General features: G+C 42.6%; 1 protein-coding gene across 2 annotated transcripts in view; it reads right to left on the reverse strand.

Annotated features, from left to right (window-relative positions):
* Positions 1–1,642: 1,642 nt before the first annotated feature.
* PAH (phenylalanine hydroxylase) overlaps positions 1,643–23,879 on the reverse strand; it is a 67,207-nt gene continuing 44,970 nt past the window's right edge. The window contains exons 5-13 of one of the 2 annotated variants that reach the window (XM_008705690.2): positions 22,389–22,456; positions 16,445–16,641; positions 14,230–14,365; positions 13,096–13,165; positions 9,521–9,577; positions 7,533–7,628; positions 6,939–7,072; positions 3,608–3,723; positions 1,643–1,996 (exon numbers count right to left, since the gene is read on the reverse strand). In XM_008705690.2, the coding sequence (XP_008703912.1) occupies positions 1,953–1,996; positions 3,608–3,723; positions 6,939–7,072; positions 7,533–7,628; positions 9,521–9,577; positions 13,096–13,165; positions 14,230–14,365; positions 16,445–16,641; positions 22,389–22,456 (918 nt within the window). In that variant the 3' untranslated portion in view covers positions 1,643–1,952. The remainder of the gene's footprint in view (positions 1,997–3,607; positions 3,724–6,938; positions 7,073–7,532; positions 7,629–9,520; positions 9,578–13,095; positions 13,166–14,229; positions 14,366–16,444; positions 16,642–22,388; positions 22,457–23,879) is intronic. The other variant, XM_008705691.2, reaches the window with a different exon arrangement.

Consider the following 23,879-nt stretch of genomic DNA (forward strand, 5'->3'; position numbering starts at 1 on the left):
AGTATATATTTTTTTCTGAAAATTGCAAACTAAACCTAAGCTTTAACACTAAATTATTTTCACTAAGACTAAAAAGCACTACAAAATAAAATATCCAGCCTAAAATACTATAAAATATTTTAGTTCCACAATCAAGAACTTCTCTGATTTACATTTAATATAAAGTAAAGAAACATTTATCAAAACAGTCCCTTTGCTGGGTGTTTGGGGTCTAAAGAAACAGATGAAAGAACATTACCACTTTTAGAATCAGTTTTTGTCAATGGGTTCTACAGAGGCATGAGGAAATAAATACAGATGTGAAAACCCAAATTCAAAGCAATGAGACCTCAGACACAATCAGACCAAATTGCTCTTTCCACCCAGGTAGGATACTTATGCTGGTTTTATTACACACTGTTAGTGGGTCAGGGACATCTGTTTAAAGACACATGTTAGCATCTGAATTGTATTTCAAGGCTGGAAGAAAACTTGATTCATCCAGTTAAACTCCTTCATTGTTCAAGTGAAACTGAGATCCGAAGTAAATTATGCAAGGTGGCATAATTGGCATTTGGCAGAACTGGCCACCAGTCAAGTTTTCTCAAACTTAATGTACCAAACAGATTTGGCTGGGCATAAAAACAAAAAACAAAACAAAACAAAACAACAAAAAACCCCAGCACACTTGGTTCCTTAAAAATGCAGGTCTCCATGCTCAATCCCCAGATATTCTAGTTGGATCGAGCTGGGATGTGCCCAGGATTTATTGTTGATGATGGTACAGCTGGTCTGAGAATCACATGTGAAGAAATACTACGTGAGTCCTTTAAGATTTAACTATTTCCAAAATAAACTGTTAAAGTGGCATGAAAATTTCAAAGCATAGATTTAAAGACACTGTTATTCTCCCTACTGTTTTGCAGATATTCATGCATTTGTGTAAAATGTAAGGCCAACAGAAATCAAAGTCTCTTGACTATCCAGACATAACTTAGATCACCACAGTGAACTCCTGTAATGGGTTAGAAATCTGAGACTGACCATTTGTTCATGTCACAAGATTATCCTGTTGATGTATTTTTAAGGCAATGGAGAAGAATATTTCCTTCCAAGAAACATTTGAAACTGCAAAATTTTCTAACCACTAGATTTTTTTTAACATAACTAAAATTCTCATTTTTGTTCAGGATTTGCTATTTAATAATGTCTTCCCTTATTCTTTCAATGAGTACTTATTGAATATCTACCAGCCAAGACTTCAGTTAACATCTGTTGCATCGCATGTGTCTGCAAAATATCTCCAAAACAGATGACAATTAATTGGACAATGATACTGAAAGTGGTGGGAATCAGGTGTGGAGTGGTATTACCCTCCATGGCAGTACTTATGATTACAATAAAATATTCAGAAATGCTTCAATATTATGCTACGAACTTCAACCTCTATAACTATTTTAACGGGCTCTTGAATTAATGGAAATCTACATGGATAAAACACAATAATTAGAATCATAGTTGACTGAAATAAAAAATGACTTTTGTAGGTTAAAGTTATATGAAATCAGCAAATTCAATCTAATATCAGGCTTGTGTTTTACACTGAGTGATACGTATTCCTTTAGGAATTCTCTATGGCAAATAACAAAAGCGCATATGAAGCTTGAATAAATCACGTCCCAATTTTAATTAACTTTGATGACATGTGACAGATTATTGATTGTAACTGAATCGAGAGTATAGGATTATCGTCCCTAAATCAAAGATGACCCCAAAAGATTATGCTTTGGAGTATACTAATATGCTGTCATTTCAAATTATTTGGCTTTATTTGTTCATCTACCATCTTGTACCAAAAAGGATTTAAGGCTGTCAATTCAAATTAAGGTTTGCTTTTCAAACTTTTTCAGATGAAATGAAAGTAGTTGGATTTCCATCAACAGATTCTCCTTTGACAGGTTTTGTCCATGGTTTCACTTTATTTTCTGGAGGGCACTACAGAGGATTCCAACTTCACCTACGAAAAAAAAAAAAAAAGGGGGCCACTCACATCATGAGAAAACACCCTTTAAATTTCTACAATGTGTAACACATTAGGGGATCAGTGGGATATGCTGGGTACCGCCCCAACCTTCAAGGAGCTTACAGATTAGTTACGGTGATAGAATTTGGGCAGTTATAGCATAGGGACTTACAAGTTTTAATGTAATTAGCTTCCTCTTTCCATGGAAAGAGTTAACAGTTGTCTCTCTTTTTCTTTTACAGGAACATCTATAGATACTTGCAAGGACCTAAGCCATGAAACCTAAAAGTATAGTTCACATGAACCTCCTGAGTCAGAATCACCTAGGGCCTTGTTACAAATACAAACTCCCAAGACTTACTACAAATTCAGTAAATTTCATCTGGGGCTATGAGTCAGGACAGTGCATTTTTAACTAGCTCTCCAAATGATTCAGATGTACACTGAGTTTGAGAATGCGTGGTCTAAGCAGATAACTCAGCCTAGATTGCTAGACCACTGGACTACAATGGACCTGCTCCCGTTCATGCGATATTCTCACATGCCAAGGGGCCCCAGGAACAAAGACACTTCAGAGAAGTAGAAGGGGCCCTGGAGATGGACAAGCAATATCAGTGGGGTATTAGAGGGATATTTCAAGCCCACCTGCCTTTTTGGCTTTCGTTAGTGTTACATAAGGTAGGAACCTCCACTTGACCTACGATTCCTCCCTTTAGGCTGCTCATCACTTTGATGGTTTTATCCATCCTTTAATAACTCTTGAGGACCTAATATACTTTTTTAGGATTAGGGTTAGGTAGCAGGGATTAGACAGTGCACCCAACCTGGTCCTCTACTCAGGTCTTGTTGGGGAGTCAGACAAGTAAACAATTACAAAACAATATAGTGATATGTGCTCTGAGAGAGGGATCTGTGGGAATGCCAAGGCAGGGGAAGGACACTCACACCAGTCTTCCTAGAAGAAGAGATACCTATGGAAGACTTAAAAGATGAACTGGAATTGGGGACCTCTAAATGAGAACGGGCGTGAGAGTACTGCATGAGCAAAGGCCAGAAGCCAGGAGGGAGTATGGGAAGTAAAACCTGGTCAGTGGTGCCGGAGGGGAGTTTGAAGCACTGGAAAGAGAATCCAGTGAAGATCAATGTAATACTGTGATTTGTTTACGAACAACTGTTATAATAGCCTCATTGTCTTGGAAGCGTGGAAGGCCCATGGATGAGCTACTAGATGGCCAACAGAGTAACTAGAACCTGTCGTATAAGGGCTGGAATTCCAGGCACAGCAATATCCACTGGGCACTTAGAGGAAACAGAGTGGAGAGGCAAAGGAGAAAGAGGAACATGGTGGTGACAAGCCCGGGTGGAAAGCTGGTATGGTGGTGGGAGGTAGCATGGAATCTAGGAAGGTCAAGAAGAAAAGACACTCAAAGCAATTCTGGCCTTTTTGCTGAGTTTTTCTCCCTCGACAAACAAATTGCTTAACTGGAGATGCTTTTCTCTCTAATTCAATATTTAATAAATTTCTTATTGTTCCTATGGTGAGGTTAAGAAAATAACTCTATTTCTGGAAAAAGAGAGTGGCTTCCTGGGGTGTAAGTTACTTACTGTTGATGGAGTCGGCCAATATTTTAAGTTGCTGCGTATTGTCCAAGACCTCAATCCTTTGAGTGTATGGGTCATAACGAACTGAGAAGGGCCGTGGGATTGTAGCAGCAAAGTTCCTGAAACCAAATCCACAGAGCTCAGTAAAGGGCACCATTCAGGGAAAAATAATCCTAAAAGATTTCTCAGTGGCATTTCACTTCAATCTCGCTAGAACAGGGGCTTTAGAAACCAGGCTGAGAAGTGAGATGTAATTTTAGTGAGATCCTCTTGGGCAGCCTTTGTGTGCTGTGTATGTGTCTAGGTGTATAGACACACACATATAGACACACACATGTAGTTATGTACCTCCAAAAAGACAGAGATAGCTTACAATAAAAGCACAGAATACATTAAGGCCAAAATTGGTAAGAATTAAATAAAATCAAAAGAGCAAATAAATCTAGCCAAAGAATGCTATAGAAAAAATAAGCTCTGAGATGCTTGGAAATCAATGCAAGGAGGGAAAGAAAGCCTCAAGAATGGAAGAAAACATTATGCTATTAATGAAATTTAACATGAATTGAGTGCCTCTGATGTGCCAAGAACTATATGAAGTCCTAACTGTTCTATACTCTTTACAACTAGCATTCCTAATTTAATCTTCATAAAAACCTTAGATGGAAGGTACTATTACTATCCCTATTTTACTGATGAGAAAACTGACTTTTGGGGAGGTTCAATGACTACCAAGGTCATCCTGGCAATAAATTGTGCAGCTGAAGAGGGATCTAGGTAGTCTGACTCTGGCCTGTTCTCTTCACTTCTTTGCCTTCTTGATGCATTCATTACTCCTGGGTCTGGGAGGGATGTAGCAGGAGGGCCTTATGAGGGACATCAAGCAATGCAACTAATAAATACTCCCAAATAGCCAATACACTGCAATGGCATCACGAATGATATGGCTAAGTCGGCTTCTGGTGAGAGTCGAAGCTACCATACTGAGAAGACAGTTCTAAGGGAAACTAGTGGGCTCTCCAAGTTTGGCAAGAGTGGTGGATCATAGTGGCTGGAAACCCAAGTTCCAGAGCCAGGCACTGGGTTCAAACCTTACCTCTGCCAACGACAGCCCTTGCAGGCTCCACCTGTGTCCTCATTCCTCTATACAACTGGAACAAGAGCAGTGCGACCTGAGAGGGTCGTAGCAATGCTGTTACAGTATAGACTAAGGGCTACATGAGTGTTCGCTGTTCTCTTTCATTAGTGACTGGGGACTCAAGAAAAACAAATGGTGACGGATGTCTCTACACCTCTACTTCTCCGAAAAGAGCTTTCTCAGCCCCACTGGTGACATGAAGCACGTAATGCATGTCTGTGATTTGGCCTGCTCTGCACCTCTTCCCTCTTAGTCCCATAGTTAACCTCATCTTTCCTTTGGGCAATCTGCCTCTATGCACTGGAAGTGCTTCATCTAGGCGGTCAGGTTCAGGGCCCGCCCCTCCTCCAGCCAGGGAGTGGGCACATGGCCACACTCAGCACTGTTTCTTTCTGCCTAGAGCTTGAATCTTGAAACTAAAAATGATTGAAGCTGGTTTCTCTTAGCGGGGAGGCTCTGAGAGAATCCCTTCCTTTTCTGAACCCTGTTTTTCAGCATTCCCTTTGCTTCTGTAAGTCACCTCTCAGCAGGATGGAGTTTTTGTGGATGTCTCCTCTGTCTGTGGACACTGACAGGGTGGGTGGGATTTCAAAGGCCCAAGAAGTCCAGGTTCTGTGAAGCTCTTCCCTGTTGGTCTGGGACTGATCACTTCCTAGGTTGGAAAGTCATCACCAGGAGGGCCCATTTAAATGTGATCCTGGTTTGACAGAGAGGTTATGAATACTGTCTCTGAGCCCCACCACCTGCGTCCAAACCCTGGGTCAGCCACTTACCAGCTGTATGACCCTGGGTGAGTCTCTTACCCCTTCTATGCTTCTGAGCCCCACCTGCAAACTTCGTAGTCTTATTTGAAGATTAAATGAATCAATACATGAAAAACTCTTAGAACACTGTTTGGTACATAATAGGTGTTAGGCATTTAATCTTCTTCTTCTTCTTCTTCTTCTTCTTCTTCTTCTTCTTCTTCTTCTTCCTCTTCTTTTTCTTCCTCTTCTTCCCCAGATGGGTAATGCACAAAACCACTGAAATCCATACTCCAAAAGGGTCCCAGAAATGGCACAGAGGAGCCTTTAGAGGCTAGAGAAAGGCTATACTCCCAGTAAGGGGTGGAGATTTAGGAAATAATTAGAAAGGAATAACAAAAAACTTGAAGGCCCTGGAGAGATACGAGGAAGGGAGTCATCTTAGGCCAAACCATGTGGACCAGTGGGCAAGCATTTTACCTTCTATTGCCTAAGCTCAACGTGTGGAAGCTGGCATACCCAGCTTCATGGGATCCCAGAAACCTATATATCTATGTCTATCATTGCTCACTGGTAAGACAAAAAACAAATGTGGTAACAAACACTGAGTATCAGGATAGCCATGTCCAGGTAGACCCTCTGCCTGGCCTGTCTCCTGCTGGGAGGAGAGTCACTCAAGCAGATTATAGACAGGGCTGTCAGCTCAGAGGGCTGAGAATCCGAGTCCTGCTAGCTTTCCATCTCCATCAGCCTTTTGCTGGATTGCCTCTGAGATGGATGTATTTGCCTATTACTTATCGCCTCCTCACTGTGTATCGGGAACTGTTCCAGAGACTAGGGAAAGAACAGGAAAACAGAAAGGACAAAAATTCCTACCCAAATGGAGCTTAAATCACATAATATATTAAACATTAGCAGGTTGCTAAGGAGAAAAATAAATTGCATAAGGGGGTAAGGAGTGTAGGGATGGGGCTGGGTAGGTATTTTAAGTAAGTTGGTGAGAGAAAGACACATAAAATAGGTTAAGTGTGGGTGAAATTTGAAGGAGTTGAGGGGGTGAATTATGCAGGTGTTGTGAGAATAAAGTGAACAAGGGACCGACCCCCCAGGGTTAGAAGAATCCTAGGAATGATTTGTTGCGGGCCTTCTGTGGCTGCTCTGTACACAGGAGAGTTCAGTGCCTGGACTTGGTGGCTGCATTAAAGCAAGGATCCAGTGGCAGAATTGTCTGCAGGGGTCAACATATCCAGACAATAATCTGTGAAATGGGATCCCACTAAGGAACCCCTCCCAAGCAGAAAGTGGAAAGGCACAAGGGTGGGGAGGCTCTGTCTGCTGCATACTGTTGCTATAAGCATTGGAGTCCACTCTCCTGGACAACTACCCATGGATCAATGGCACCAGACCACGTCAGGAAGCCCCAAGAGTTTCTGACCCACCTTGGTCACCACCTCACCTCACTTTCTCCTTTGCATCATTAAAACTCTCAGCCACGTAATAGAGGGGCTGGAACTCTGTGACAGGGTAGTCCTGGATGGCTGTCTTCTCCAGCTCCAGGGGGAGGAGATTTGGCTTGCCAGACAAGCAGTACTGCAGGCAGCAAGTGGAAAGTTGTCACAGTTAAGTCTGGGTCAGAGGTTCCTGTTGCCTCCCATGGGCTCTTTGTGCACCTTCTCCCATCTCATCCCGATTCCTTCTACACCCCAGCCCAAATGCAGTAAACTAAATTATTTCACATATACTAGATCCTACCCTTCATAGCCCATCTAAAACCTACAGTTCAGATAGAAAGGAGTAACTCCCTCTAGCCATTTTCATGTGAGATGATCAATAGAGGATGTGAGAGCAACCACATGGATTTGCATACATCTGTACGCACAGTTCAGCCTTGGGATCGGGAGGCCCTTCTGTTTTGTAGACCCATGTACTTGCAGTTCAATTTCCACATCTAATCCCCAAAGTCATGAACAAATCATAGCTGCTAAGGTACCAATCACTTGAGGATTAATCCCTGGGTTGAATCTCAAAATGCATATAAATGGGGTCATACCTGTAATTCACCAAAAGACGACAAGAGCCCAGCACCGTATGCCTTTATGGAGTCTCCTTGTTTGCAGAGGCCAAACTCCACAGTAAACCAGTAAATCTGGAATGGAAAGTGAAGTTGAGAGCACACCCCAAGGAAGGGAAACTCAACAGATGCCCCAGGGTTAAGAACAGGACTGTCCAGGTGGGAGTTCATACAGGTGTGTTCTCTGAATCATGAGAGAATCTGAATCTCTGTGTCCTATGTCTTACTCTATCCAGTCACTGGTTGAATCAAGAAGTGGCTGAATGTAAGATGCAGTAGGAAGGAGAGAGGGGATACTGAGGAAGCCCCAAGAAGATACCCCCAACAGGTAACTCCAGATGACAGGAACCCCTCAATCCCTTTTGCTTTCTTCTCTGTGGCATTAACTAGAATGAGAAGTTCCCTTTAGTTGGTCAGACTTACCACGCAATCCCATCAAGCTCAATCATGGGAGGTAGGAGATTGGGTAGTGATAAAATCATTGAGGGCATCCTGCCATCCATGCTAAAACTTGGGGGGGGTGTTCTGATGTACTGCCAACAACTGCACTTATCCTCCTCAAATAACCAAGTCCTTTTCTTTAAACAGCTCCTGGTCCAGCCTGTCCTAGATGCCTGGCCTGGAGAAGGTGATTCTGGAATTCTGGCATAACCCTACTGACCAGGGCCAAGAGAAACCTTAAGCCCAGTAGCTGCTGGAGACAGTCATGGTCTTGGAGAATTAGGGGTGGGTTACTAGTTAAGTCTGTTTATTGCACTAGAGAATGTGAAACCTGGGAAGGCTGTCAGCTTAAGTCAGTCTGACCTCCTCGCATACAGATGAGGTGTTTTCAGCCCAGAGAGGTCAAGCAACATGCATCCAATTACACAGCAAATCAAAGATAGAGTGAGAATCTAGAACCATTCCCAGCCCAGTGTATCAACAATAAGATTTTTTTTTTTTTTTGAGAAGTTAGGTTGGTGAGGAGTATTTTATCATTGTCACAGCAGGTAACATGATGCTCTGAGTTCTGAGTTTGTTTTCTTCCCACAAGTGAGGGATTCTATCAAGCTCTTCTACTTCTTTGAAAGCTGCATCTTGCATCTAAATAGAATCTGACATGTGAAAACTCATGTTCACACACACTTAACTCTTCAGACCCTTATGATATACTCTTTATATGGGCAGAATATAAACCAATGTAACCATTTTTAGAGATGAGGAAGCCAAAGCCACTTGCCCAGGGGCTCACAGCAGCTGGTCAGTGAGAAAAAAACTTCTGAGGGCTTTTGCCCTTCTGATATACTGAATTCATAAACTTCTAAACTGGTACATCTTAATGATAAATTTGCATCCATTTATGTTCCCTAATTTGCTTACAAAGCTTTATTTTTCATCTCCCAGGCTGAGCAAATTGTAAGAAATGTGACTCAGACGCTGGGGAGGGATGAACTCAAGTTGGAAAGCAGTCTGTAGGAAGCAAACCCTGCTGTGCAGAGCTGCTGATTCCCTGCTTCCACGGACGAGTGTCAGTCATTACAGTCACTGGGGAGAGCGAAGTGTTTGATAACACGAGGAAAGCCCACCCCCATTTCCACCTTGTGTCTAATAAAGGAAAGATCCTGATGCCGGCTCCAGCGCAAAGGTAGAGAGTAAATATCTCCTTTTCAAAGCCATGAATCCAGGCTATCCCCCTCCCCCCACACACACTTCATGCCCAAAGGTTCTCAAGGGCTATCATTACAGCCTATTTGTGTTGAAGACATTTTGTTTAAAATTACATGTAAACATTTGCATGCAGCTGATTTCAAAATCAGACCATTAGGGAAAAATCAAAACGTGAAATTTCACTTGTGTCAATGTAAGTCAGCACATTCTGATATTTTCCCCCAAATGGCCTGGCTTTCAGGGGAGGATCAAAGCTTTGAAGCCCTGAGGGCTGCAGCCTACTGCACTCTCACTCTCCACCAGGGGCAGAGGGAACTTACCGTGGCGAGTTTCTCAATATACTCATCAGGTGCGCCCAGAGAGGCAAGGCCAATCTCCTGTAATTGCACAGAACAGAGTCGCTGGCATGGCTGGGGTCTGCCTAACTTCAAACTTCACCCTCAGCTCCAGCCACGTACTTGACCACAGGAAGGTGATGGGGGACCAGAAGCCTTCAGAAGGGCCCAGATAGACCCGATTACTCTGTTAAGTCTTCCCTAGGCACACATCATAGAATCATAGATCTCTAGAGCAGGAAAATCTTACTTTATCACTTGGTCCTTTGTATTTACTTTACAAATGAGAAAACTGAGGCACAGAGAAGGGAAGTGACCTACTCAAGGCCATACAGTAGGTTGTTTCTAAAGTTTCATTTCTTGATTCCAGCTCAGTGATTATCCTCCCATAGCTCGAGATGCCGCAGGAGAATTGCAGAGAAATGCTTGACATCCACCCAGGTTAATATTAGCAAGAGAGTCTGAAATGTTATGGATCCCTTCTCATCACAGCTCCAATTACAGAATTCCCCTAGTGGTTGCTTTGTCTTTGTCCCTTTTACAACATTTGCTCCAGCCTGCTTTGTATCAGACAGAGTGTATATACACAAATAAATATACTTGCTTTCCCTACAATATGCATTTATTCATTCTAAAATGTTTGTTGAATGACTTCTATGTAGGTGGCAGTGTACAAAATCAATAAAGATCCTAGACCTCATGGCATTTACATTTAAGGCAGACAATAAATAATAAGCATAGACGTAGGTATATTAGAAGGAATAAGTTATTTGGAAAGGAAACAAAAGAAAAAAGGGACAAGGGGGAGTGGGAGTGCCAGGAGAACAGGGGGAGGCTGCAATTTTAAATAGGGTTTCAGAGCAAGTATCATTGAGGTGATATTTGACCAAAGACTTGAGGGAAGTGAGGTTGTTGGCTCTGCTGGCATCTGAGGAAAGAGCATCACATGGACCACATATATAGCCAGTGAAAAAGCTCTCTAAGGAGGAGAAATGTCAGCAGGTTTAAATAACAAGGAGGGACCAGTATGGCTAGAACAGAATAAGAGTGGGGAGAGTGGCAGGTGGTATCAAAGAGGGATCTGCGGCTCAGTCATATAAAACCTTTTTTGGCTATTTTAGGGTTTAGGACTTTCTTCTCAGTGAAATGGAAGTCACCGCAAGGTTTTGAGCAAAGAAGTGGCAAGATCTGATTTATGTCATCCAAGATTTACTGTGGCGCTATGTGAGAACAGATTAGCGGGGTTCAAGGGTAGAGGTAGATAGACCAGTTAGATGTGGTAGATGGACACAGTTCCCGGGTGAGAAACAAGAGTGGCTGAGACCAGCTTGAGAGCAGTGGACGTGATGGACAATGGTCAGATCTACACATACTTTGAAGGCAGAATACATACAACTTTCAGAAAGATTGGTTACGGATATTTGAGAGAGAAAGAAGCCAATAATGTCCCCTAAGTGCTTTTGGTTTGAGCAACTGAAAAGATGGAGTTAACATGAACTAACATAGGGAGAGCTGTGGTTGGAGGTTTGGACAAAAAGATCAGGAATTCTGTTTTGGACAGGATGAATACGGATGTCTAACAGACATTCACGTGGAGAGATTGAGTAGGTGCTTGGATACGTAAGTCTGAGTTTGGGGACTGAGATTTGGGCTGAAGTTATAAATGTGGTCATCATCAGGATAGAGATGATATTTAATACAGTGAGTTTGGGTGAGATAACAAAAAGAATCGGTGTAGACAGAGAAGGACGAAGGACTGGGCTTACTTTGAAGCAAGAGGGCACATGGTCTTCATCTCTGGGCCAAACTTACAGCCTGGCCCATATTACATGCTGAGAAAATGCTAAGTTAGAGTGAACTAAGTTCAGACAGCTTGGCTCTCCTCTCTTGCCCCTCTCCCCATCTCTGTTCCATCCTTCCTGTCCAAGCATGCTGCAGTCTAACAGAAGCCATTGAAAGAGTGCTCTGTTCCCATGGTCACCATTCTTTGTGAACCCAAAGCCTAAAACAAGGGGTCCCAAGATTTCCTTGTGTTTCATCCCCATCCCATCTTGCACTCTAGTGGGAAGCAAGTCCTCCTTTAGATCTAAAAAGAATGTGCTTTGAAAATGACATCCTGCCTTGGGACTGTCCAGCTATAAGTTAGAGCCGTGTGACACTGATGGCCCAGTAGCATCCATCTGTTGACTCAGGTAATTGTCCACTCCTCTGGGGGGCGCCCCCAAATGGAAACGGCTTAAGGTGGATTGTCACTTAGCCTCTGACCAAGCAGAAGAGTTTCTAGTAGTGAGAAAAAAAAGTTCCTATTCTCTAAGGAAATCACTGATTATTCTTTGGCCATAGGAAAAAATCCCAGTTTTAAAGCTGTCCCAAGCAATCAATGACATCTCTACAGCAGGAACCATGCTTCTGAAAGTTAGCCAGTCAACAACAGCCTCGGTCCCACGGTGACACTTCTGAGTTAAAGTTCAGCTAATCCCCAAACATTCCACTTGTAAAAGTCCAACAATCTCTGAACACCACAGGTCCCCAAAGGCCACACAATAGCAACGGTTTTCTTTGTTTGGACAGATTGTATACAGGTCTCCCTTACTTAGCAGGCAGTGAATTCAGCTTTTTTGCTTGTTTGTCTGTTTGTTCCAGATATTAACTGGTAACCCCTTCAACCAACAGTGAAAATATTTATTTCTTCCAGCTGAGGGAAAAGGCTTATAAAATTCACACACAATCCCATTACTCCGAAATTCATATTTGGTGCAGTATATACTTATGACTTGTTCCATTTGATTCTTTATTCTTCCCTGTGAAGGAGAAGATTGGCAATCAAAGCTTTGTATTGATTCTTATTTGTGGAGACTGAGGCACACAGGTCACACAGCTGGTTGCTGGCAGGGTGGGATGTGTGGATGCATCATTCAACTTTCCCACGATCCCAGCTCCCCAACCATGGTTTAGCCTCTCAGCGCTCTGAAGGAATTACTAGGTTTCTTTCTCTCATGTAAAAAGCTCACCACTGTGATAGACGAATCAAGGCCTAACCTGTTGCTTTGATGATAATGGCAAGCCATTTCGCACATCAGTTTTTGCCAACTATGAGTTGGGCTATTGGCATTGGATTCTCAGCAAATATTATCTTATTTAATTAAAGCATATACCAAAATGACTGCCTGACAAGGTAGGAAACAGCAAGGTCCTAAAGAGGAGGGGAAAGGTGCCAGGAGAACTTGAAAGAAGGTAAGGTTACTTCTATGTGGGGTTCAGTCAGGCTTTCATGGATGAAACGCCTCTTAAAGTAAACCTGGTAGGACAAGGGAGATTAGCAAATTCAACAGCACATATATAATTCAGAAGATGAGTGTTCACCACCCCCATGCTGTGATCCCTGGAATGGGTATTTAGCCATCCGCATGGGACCATACGCCCATCTCTGGCGGGATCACAGAACTGTATCTGGTTTCCACCCTTGCACAGGACACAAGGGTCCCTCCAAAGGTTCAATTCACTTGAGCAATCTAGATCTCAATCCTATAATTAAAAGGCCAAAAGGATCCATTCCTCACCTGGGAAAACTGGGCAAAGCTGCGATCTGAAAACAAGGGCACATGTCCCAACAGCTCATGGCAGATGTCACTGAAAGACAGAAAGCAAAGAGCTTGGAAGTAAGGAGAGTTATAAGCCAAGTCAGACTCAGTCTTTCTACATGAGAAATGGGCAGGTTGAAAAGAAGTGAGCCATTCAAGTTTATGACCTCACTCCTAAGCATAAATGGTATGTAAAGTTTGGGATCAGAAGAGGCAAAGTACAAAAGAAAAGGAAGAAGGGGAAAGAAAAGTAAGGGGCAAGTCAGAGAACAACAGCCAGGGGGTCTCAGGTGCATGCTCAGTGGGGCGCAGAGCAGAAGACCCTATGAACTGCCCCCTATACAGCTGAGCAAGCTGCGGGTCACGAATGCTTCCCATCCCAAGTCTCCATCCTGGTATTGACATCCTGGGCAGATGCAGTGTGCTCAGTTATTCCCCATAAGAAATAAAAAATGAATAAAAAAAAATAGTGCTGTTCTTTTCTTATTCTAGAAGGGAGCAATAGTCAGAGAAGAAAATTTACATTTATTTAACACATTATGTGCCAGATTCATTAGGAATAGATCTTTTCTGATTTGTAGTTATAAACTTTGAGGACAGGAAAAAATCATTTTGGGCATCCTACTGACTTTTTATAAATTGCATAAGTTTTATTTGATTAAGAAGATGGCTAAATGCCAATGTAAGGGGCACAGTGGCCAGCCATTCTCTACCTTCAGACAAGACACAGCTAGACATAAAAAGATTAGAATCATCTAAATGTGTATTCTGGAGGTATTGAGATAGTTTGGCCACCACTTTTTCCTGTTCGCATTTGGAATATCATAGTTCTGACTCTTACAATCCATTTGGAGCTTGACTGTGACCTCTTATTCCCATGGCCAGGGGAGATCTGAATGTGTGGTCCACAAGACGCCCAAATCTCCAATCAGTATGGTCTACTGGACAGAGAGAACACCTGGGAGAGATGCTCTCTCTCTTTGTGCTACCATCAAACCATCCAGAAAACTAGTCCTGTGGACCAGCCCTCGATGAACCCAAACCTCATTCCTGGAGCAGTGAGGAATGGCACTCACTGCGGTTGGATACTGGTAGCAGGAGGAGAATACTCACGGTTCAGGGGTATACATGGGTTTGGACCCATGTCTGATGTACTGAGTGCAGTGGAAGACTCGGAAGGCCAGGCCGCCCAAGAAATCCCGAGAGGAAAGCAGGCCAGCCACAGGTCGGAGGCGGAATCCAGTGCAAGCTGTGAAGCAGAGAAAGAAAACTCAAAGCCTATCATGGCAGAGCCAGAGGGGCCTGAAGACCTTTAGGTAGGGAAGCAATACTCCCAACCGTCTAGAGCACGGGTATTGATGCCAAGTAGACTTGGCTTCACATCTCTGCCCTTACACTTTGTAGCTGGGCGATGTGGGTCAAGTGACGTCATTTCTCTGAGCCTTATTTCCTTCTCTGCAAAACGTGGATAGATATTTACTAGGGTTATTCCAAGAATCAAATCAGATAATAAATATAAAGTACTTAGCACAGAGCTTAGCACATTGGGGCATTTAATAAATTTAGCTTTCATTATTGTTTATTAGGATGAAACACTCATTCCTTATTTCTCATGTCTCTTCCACAAGCGCAGAGTGTGAAAGGAACACTTCTAGCTTCTCTGCTGTCCTTCACACATTACACCCCAGAAAGAGCAAGCACTTCTCTGATTGGAGCATTTGGGAAGAGAAAACGAATATTCTCAGTTTGACCCCTTTGGCCCTTTCTCTCCTGACTGCCCACAGAGGAGTATATTCTGGTCTGTTCTGGGCCAGGCAATAGAATACACACTTCACCAGTGAACTGGCAGAGAAGTTTCTATAAGTCAGAGACGAAACATTAGAAAGTCCATTTTGTTTGTACATCCATTCCACATTCTCCAAGTAGCTTTTATCAGTGATAATGTTGCCATTTTGATCCTCTCTCTGGTTCCTCTATCTGGCTGGTGATGATGATGACGACGACGACAGCTAACACGATATGCTGCGCACCATATGTCAGACACCGTTCTAGGCACTTTATAAATACGGACTAGTTCTCCTAATAACTCTGTGAGGTAGGTGCTCATATTGTCTCCACTTCACTGATGGGGAAGCTGAGACACAGAGAAGTGAAAGTTCGTGTCCAAGGTCACAACTACAATCAGTCTGGCTTCAGACTGGATTCAGAATAAATCTATTCCTTAGTTACTTCTCTATAACTCCCCAGCTGTTAGTATTACCATTTTATTATCTCACTATTGGCCATGAAAACATGGATAATTATCCAGAGAATGTCGTTAGGACCTTCTTGTCCCTCTGCCTATGTTCCCTGGACCTTCAGGCTGAAATTCACTCTGCTTGCCCTCTCCTCCCCTTCTTTATCTGGTAAGTAGAGACTGTTCAAATAGGAGGGACCCAACGGATCATCGAGCCCACCCCCAATCTATCCCAGCTACCACTTTCCTCCCTGCCACATAATTTCCCCGGCTCCTTGCCCCAGAGCCAACCATACCATCTCCACCTAGCTCAGGGGCACAGAAGCTTCTTCATTTCCGTAAACCTGTGGTCTGTCCTCCCACTTTCTCTCATTCTACCTGGCGCATACTAGGTGTTTAATATGTGTTAGCTGATAGCTTTATTTTGGGTTTGCTGAATTAACGCCTCCTGGCAGAAAGGAAAATGTTTCACTCGGAAAGGGTGTGCAGAGGCCAGTCATCCCAATAATGTATTTCCCCACAGAGTGACTCAGATTCCAATTCAGCCCAAAGTCGCTGAGCGACTCTTGTCTATGTAGCACCATGCTGGGTGTTTTCACTTGCGATGTCTTATTTCATTCCCACAATTTCCCTAAAAGACAGTCTCTGTTTGACAGATAACTAAACTGAGGCAGCTTCTTCCAACTAGAGAGGGTCAAAACAAGATTCATACCAGTTGGATGAACAGACTTAGAGCTCAGGGCTCTTGGCATTGCCACAAAGAGCACATTTCTTACACAAATGCACACTGCAGCCATCTCACAAGACAGCAGGAATGACAAGGAGAGCCCTGCCTGGGCACCCGGGGCTTTGAGTATGGGGAAAAGTGTTTTTCAGAGACGCGGTTATGGCAAAATCCACATGTGACGCCTTGTCTTGGATGAGAGTGGACGAACAGTGGAAGCTAGGGTGAAACAGAACACAGCAGTGGAATGCTTTTCGGAGAATCGACCTGCATGCGTTACCACAAAAACACTCACACGAGCCTCGATTTACTTTCTTCCCTTTCCCTTCCCTCCCCCTCCTCCCCTTTTGTCCCTGAAGTGGACTTACTTTGCAGAAATTGAGAAACCTCTTCCAGCTGGGGAATGTTATCCTCACGGAAGCCACAGTACTTTTCCAGAAGTGGGAAGATGTGATTGTGCTCGTAGCAAGCATGGGTTTTATACAAGGACTTCAGGGTCCTGAATACCGTCCCCCATGTTTTCTTTTCTTCCTCCGTGTATTCCACTTGAGGGATGGGCTGACCACTAGAATACAGGCATGAAATATTTGTCTCCAGCAGGGCAGGTGTAAAGAAGAGGAAGGAGGAGTATTAGCTGAGAGAGACAGGTGCAGAGTCTGTGAGCTGCTGCCACCTGGACTATAGGGGATTTCATAAGTTATTTGAAAGCAGAAAACTATTTCATGATATAGGAAACAGTCGTGCAATTTGGTTAGGCAATGATATAAGCTCTCAACTCACCTACCACACCAAAAATTTGATCCCACTTTGGGAAGTCACTTGGCCTTTCTGTTCTCCTCTCTCTCCAACTATTTACCCAGGGTGGAAATTAAGTTGCCTGCAGGGACCCAGCAGGTTACTTAAATGGGTAAAGTAGCAGGTATGGACAATAAGAGGGTGAGAGTCTAGACAGCTGAAGAATGCATCCTCTTTCTAAACAAAGGCACCCAAGTTCAAATAAAACAGTATCATGTTTTGTATTGTGTCAACTAACGTAATTTTATCTGTGGGATAAAGTGGATCTAATTTGTGGACCATGAGTGTGAGACCCTTGTTTAGTGGGCATGCACTTGCTGGATTTGATATTTGTGACCTTAGGAAGCTAGAAAGGTATTTAAACGCATGCTAGGTATAAGATCTCTTATGCAACATCTTCTGCTATGACGCAACCGAACTACGGGGAGCTGGGTAAAGTACATGGGTTGGACCCTGCCCCACAGCTCCTGATTCTTTTGGGGAGGGAAAGCTAAGGCCTCTGGATTCCAATAAGCTCCCAGGGGACATAATATAGTTTGAGAGTCATTGGTTCGAAAGGTCTTTTTGGAAAACATCTAAGAATGAGTTGTGTTCTCAACAGTAAAAGCAAATGAAAATCAAACAAAGCCTGACCTTAAAAACAAGTGACTGTTCTTTGCACTGCAGGCCTGTTTCCTAACGGTACACAGTGTCTGGGGACAGGCAGCACTGTTTACTTCGGAATTATGGATCATCTTCAGGCTCCAAAGTGGTTTTCTCCTGCCCTTTCAAAGTTGTAGCTTATCCACGGACATTAAAGCAAAGACACTATATGTTCCCCAGAAGGTGGGCAGGCATTAGGGAAAATGATAGATTTTTGCTTAAGAATTGGAAGTAAGACAAGCTCAGAAGCCTGTGTAATGACCACCAGGGATTGTGAAAAGAACATCAAGTAAGCCCCTGCCTGAGGACGCACCATTATTTTAGGGCCAAGCGCTGATGGAAGGAAAAAGCAGGCTTTGATCACAGACAGAGATAGGTTTACTACTTGGCTCTGCCAGTTCCTTGCTGGTTAGCCTCTGCAAATATACTAGTCGGCGCAGCTATTACATGGGTTAATAATAAGTAACTATTTGGAGGGTAGAGAAGAAAATTAGGTGAAATACTATGTATAAAGTATGTAATATTGGTGCTGACCAATAATACCACTGGGTAATGGATAATTGTCATTCTAACAGTATTTAAAAAGAAAGGTATTTGCTATTTTGTAACAAATTTTTAAGAGATAGTAACATCCTAGGTACCAAGATGTCCCCTGATTGATATTTGCTGTTCTAGGGGTTCAATATCCCTTCCCCATTCTTTCAGTAAAGCACCCTTCTCCCTTCTCAGTCTGAGGCTCAGGTGGGAGGAGACTCCACCACTCCCACCTGGGCATGTGACCAGGTCTGGCTAATTAGACTGTCTAATTTCCCTAGGCATAGAGACTGGCTGAGAGATGGGCCCATGTCCTAATCAGAGCCAACGAGACTCAATGAGAAAACCTGTGTGGATTCTGTTGGAAAGAGACAGAACCTCTGATTGAGTTGGGGTTTCAGCCTGGTGGCCCTGGGCTCACCTCCAAGGGAGATGAGACCAATGTCAGAGACTAAGGCCAATGTAGAGGACTCTAGAGTCAGAGAGAGGCAGGGAGGGAGGGAAGTGTGGGGGACCCTGAACAAGTTGCTGCCACTTTCTGGGCCATATATACATTCAATATAAAGACAGTCAAATCTATCTTGTAATGTTGTAATAGCAATCACATAGGTCATATCTGAAGTGCTGTCTGGATATAGTAAATATTTCGGAATTTATTTTCTGTCTCTCTCACACACATACACAAGAACACAGCACATTTTACTCCATCTTCTATCTCTATCAAGAGACCTCAGGTTCTATAAGATCCTTGGTCTTTGAAGAAATCATCAATTATTCTGGGGCGCCTGGGTAGCGCAGTCGTTAAGCGCCTGCCTTCGGCTCAGGGCGTGATCCCGGCGTTCTGGGATCGAGCCCCACAACAGGCTCTTCCGCTATGAGCCTGCTTCTTCCTCTCCCACTCCCCCTGCCTGTGTTCCCTCTCTCTCGCTGGCTGTCTCTATCTCTGTCAATAAATAAATAAATAAATAAATAAATCTTTAAAAAAAAAAAAGAAATCATCAATTATTTTTACCAAGTCACGGTCTCATTAAGTAAAATAAACTAAGATATTTTAGGAAGAATGTCAATTTCGTTTGAAATAAAAAGGAAATTTCTAGTTAAGTCAATCAGGATCCCTCTTCAAAAAAAAAAAAGTTTTAAGTAGAAGACATTGTTTCTGAATTATTCTGCCAACCAAAGATGGCATTCAAGGTACTCCAGCACCTGGCACAGCCCTCCCCATCCTTGGTGTCTTATTTTACTCCAGGTCCTTCCTCCCATTCACGTACTTACTACAAGACAAATAATTTGGTGCCCCCAAACACAACTATAATTTGTCAGTTCCTCTTCAAACTGATGTTTTAAGACTTATTAAATGTTCTTAGGCGGGGGAGTCAGAGCATTACATGGCAGATGGGCAGAGAAGAGGGTAGCTAGCAGTGCTGGGATTTAGCTGCTTCTTTATTTTCTATAGCAATTCACATTGACCCCAAATATTCTCATCTCAAAACAAAAGCCCCATAGCTAACCAGACCCACCCTCTCATTCACTACCTCCATTCTCTTTGGCTATAAATTCCAACTCAATCTTTAATTCTCAGCCTAAACTTTACATCTGGCTGACCTATTTGCTCAGTCTACATTTAAACTCCTAATGATATGGCCTCATGACACCTGAGTTTTGACTTTGGTTATACCAATTACATTGATTGTTACTTTTGTCATTGTCTTCCCCAGTGTTCCCCCCAGAGGACATGGACTCTGTTGGTCTTGCCCTTGGGGTAGGTTCTGGAACTTAGTAGATATATTTTATCACCTGATCAATATCCTGTAATTCTATGACTCATGATGCATGAGTTGGTGCTTTATTCCCCTTGTGGAATAATGATTGGGAAAGTGCCAGAGATCTGAATGTGGGGGCTGTTGGCATGGAGGGTGGCAGAAGCCAAGGAAGAGGGCCAGAGCTGAGTCCTGAAAGACATTACAACTTCTGGGGTGGGATGAACAGGCCAGGGAGAACTGAGAAAAAGCCTCAGAAAGGAAGGAGGGAAACCAGTAGGGAGTGGAATACATTCAATTCTCATTATATGTGGTAGTTATGCTACATATAGTCATTGTGAACTCTGAACACTGAACTACTAGTCCAAAAGGAAACCAGGACTAGGGTCTTGTGACTTCTGGTCACATTTTAGTTAACTGATCTTACCTAATCTTGTTTTATGTGAGCTTTTATATAAAGAAATCTAATTTAACATATATGGTTGAGTCATCAACATTGAACTCAATAGCACTATAACTCATGCCTGATGAGGCTTACCTAACACACGTATTTTCTCCATAAGACACATTCCAGCCTTCTCGCACTTAGGAACCCCACGTAGCACTCCACCACCATGCTGCATGCCATTTTAAACAGCAAAATTACCAACAAAAAGTATGAAAATTTGGCAAATGTGGATCTAATCTAAATAGATCTCAAAAAGAACAGCTGTTTACAGTATAAGAGCTCAAATAAAAAGGTGGTGTCACCTTGTTTGACCTGAAAACTTGTGTATCAGGCAACTCAAATTTTTCCCCATTCTGTTCATGTCTGGGAATGATCGCAGAAGTGCCCCAGTATTGATGTGGGGGACTCAAATAAATGTAGCAAGTAATCCTTGGATAATGAGACACCGCTGTGCCAGGCACCAAGCTAAGAAGAAAGGAATGATAAACAGTATCAAAAGTTTAAAAAAGAGGAGCACAAGTTCTGAAATAGGCTTTGAATTGGAGAATAAATTCAGCCCTACTACCCACATGACCTTGGCCACATCACTTAACCATCTGAGATTCATCTGTAAAAATTGAAAAATTGACTAGAAGATCTCTAACGTTCTTCAGAGAGCCAGCCATCCATGGATGGTTTTCAATAATCAATTTAACTTACTTGATAAACAGCCAGGATGGTGAGGCATTCAATCAATTCCATGCTTCTTCATTAGGTTTAACATTTTTATGTAAAGGAGGTAAGGGGACCAGTTTCTTCCTTCGAATCCCAATAGCTAAGCAGGAAGTGAATATACTTCCTCAGCAGCTCCTGGGTTATATGGAAAAGACCTGGCTCTGAGAATCCCAGCACTCAGGGAAGAGGGTAAGAATGCTTTGGAGTTAAAGAAACCAGAATTCAAAACCGGATGATACGAGGTATATGACCTTGGCAAATACCTCAAGTGCATGGAACATTAGTTTTCCAATCTGAAACATAGGGAGTTATTACTAAGACTAAATGAAATCATGAAATCATGGGAGCAAAGCATGTAGCAAAGCCCCAGACATAGCAAGGAGATCACAAATACAATTTATTATTATCGATTACCTGAAAAAGGGCTCATGTCTGCCCCTGATTTGATAGTGTCCACTTGACCATGCTAAAGCAAATACAGGGACAGGGGGGTTGCCATGTTCTGGATTCCTGCTTGTTACAAGCCCAGGCCCAAACAGACCTAGATTTAACCAAGGTCAGCAAAGTTCTGGATCTTTCCACTGCCAGGAGTCATTCAGAGAAGTGAATTGTCTTATTTTCTCTGGAGGTCTTTCCATCTGGAAGGTAACTTTGTATTCAGTAAATAGAGCCCTATCCTTTTTTTTTTTTTTTTTTTTAATCTCCCTCATAGCCTATCAAAGCTGTTCAGGGCTCTGGTCAACTTTTAAGTCTCTTCTTGAGCCTGTCTTTTCTTCTGTCCTTCACTCGCGAATGGAGCTCAGGCCTCAAACACTAAGTTTCCCATGGTAGCATTTCTGTAGGTCCTGAGGACTCAAAATAGCAAGAAAAGTTCTCTTCCCAAATGACATCTTCGATATTTGCATTTTCCTTTGACTAAAATAGGGTAGAATCCCAGACAGAAAAAAATAAACTCATCCGAAAATTGCCCTTCGCAGCTGGGTCAGATCAGATAAAAGTAGAACACTGAGGCAGGGCTCGTCTGAAACCTCAAATGATTCATTATTTCAGTAAAGCAGCCAACTCCTCCTTGAATGTAAATGATTCTTTTTCCTTCTTCCCTGTTTAATGTGAAGAATACCAGAGGCTGTTTTATTCAGGGCTGAGGCCTTTTATAATGACTTCAGACGTCAGTGCGTAAGGACACAGCAAAGCTGGGGAGAGAGCTGGGCCCCCGTGCAGTGGGTAATTTTGTTTTGTCTAGCAGCGTTTTTTAAAAACATGTGCTATTAAAGGGAGGGTTTAAACACACACACACACACACACACACACACACACACACACGGCAGGACTCTCTATGCTAGTATTTTCCGAACTTGGGTGAGGAAAAGGTTAGCTAGGCGTATGCTCCTGTCTTTCCCCAGACAAGCGAAGTGGACTTACTGTCGGTAGCTATAGGCAATGTCAGCAAACTGCTTTCTTCTCGCTCGATACACAGGATCTTTAAAACCCTAGGAGAAAGGAGACTTGGTTTCTAAAGGCTTGAGCAGAGAGGTCTGGCATATCTATGCATGATTCGAATGGGGGCTGGTGAGCTCTGACAGTCCGGCTCTCCTTCCTCAGATTATACCCTGAAAATAAGGTTTCAGTGAAACTAAGGGTAAGCTCTCCACCAGGTATTGTGAATGGCATGTTATTAGCAACACCTTCAATTCAGTGTGGGTCTCTCTGCTATGGAATTCCAAAGTGCCGTGTACAGGTTTTTAAAAAATCTCATCGACAGCATTTTTAACTTGCAAACTTGCTAAATTAGGCCGTTAACAGGATAGATGTCTATGATGAAAATATACAATATCCACAAAATTCCTAACCAATGATGTGTGTCTAGAACTGCTTCCTGACTTCTTAAAAAACAGGTACACACTTGCTGCTATTGCAATTTTTAAAAATACTATTCATTGAGTGCTTACTATGTGCCTGTCTGTGTGGGCTCGGGACTTCTCTTATTTGTAAGTCTCACAAAAAAACTTGTAAGGTAGATAAGTATGATTAGCTCCATCCTTCTAGAATAAACAGTGGCTCAGGGAAAAAGGAGTCAAGCAAAGATGAGGCCAGAGTTTGACTCACTCAGTTTCATGTTCTTTTCACTACACTTCAGTAATTGTCAGCCTTTATGCCATGGCAGAGGCTGAACTGAGAAATCAGTCTCAATATATAGAAATGAAGATAATTGTTTCTTCTCTGAGGCTCGCCTGCAGGCGGCCTTTCCCCAGCAATTCATAAGCAGCATATTTCTAAACAGTGAAAAGAAACCAAGAGTGTCTTTCAGTGTCTCTGCGACCTATCCCTCAGTCAGAGGTAAGCCCAATTGATTAAAAGGGTCTTTTTCCTGCACTTTCCTCTAGGAGTTCTATGGTTTAAGGTCTTGCATTTAAGTCTTTAATCCATTTCAAGTTAATTTTTGTGAGTGGTATCAGATAAGCATCTAATTTCATTCTTTTTGCATGTAAATGTCCAGTCTTCCCAATTCCATTTATTGAAGAGACTATCATCCTTTCCCCATTGAGTGTGTTTGGCTCCCTTGTCAAATAATAGTTGACTGCATATGCATAGGTTTATTTCTGGGCTCTTGATTCTGTTCCATTGGTTGGTCTGTTTTTATGCCAGCACCACACTGTTTTGATTTCTATAGTTTTGTAATATAATTTGAAACCAGGAAGTGTGATACTTCCACCTTTGTTCTTCTTTCTCAGATTTGCTTCTTGAAATTGGTTTTAGCAATGATTTTTCTGACTATGACACCAAAAGTACAAGCAACAAAAACCAAAGTAAACAAGCAGGACTATATTAAACTAAATGCTTTGGCACAAAAAGGACACAACTAACAAAATCAAAAGGCAGCCAAGGGAATGGGGGAAAATATTGCAAACCATA

Source organism: Ursus maritimus, unplaced genomic scaffold, assembly GCF_017311325.1.
Source record: "Ursus maritimus isolate PB19 unplaced genomic scaffold, ASM1731132v1 scaffold_21, whole genome shotgun sequence".
NCBI classification, from domain to species: domain Eukaryota; kingdom Metazoa; phylum Chordata; class Mammalia; order Carnivora; family Ursidae; genus Ursus; species Ursus maritimus.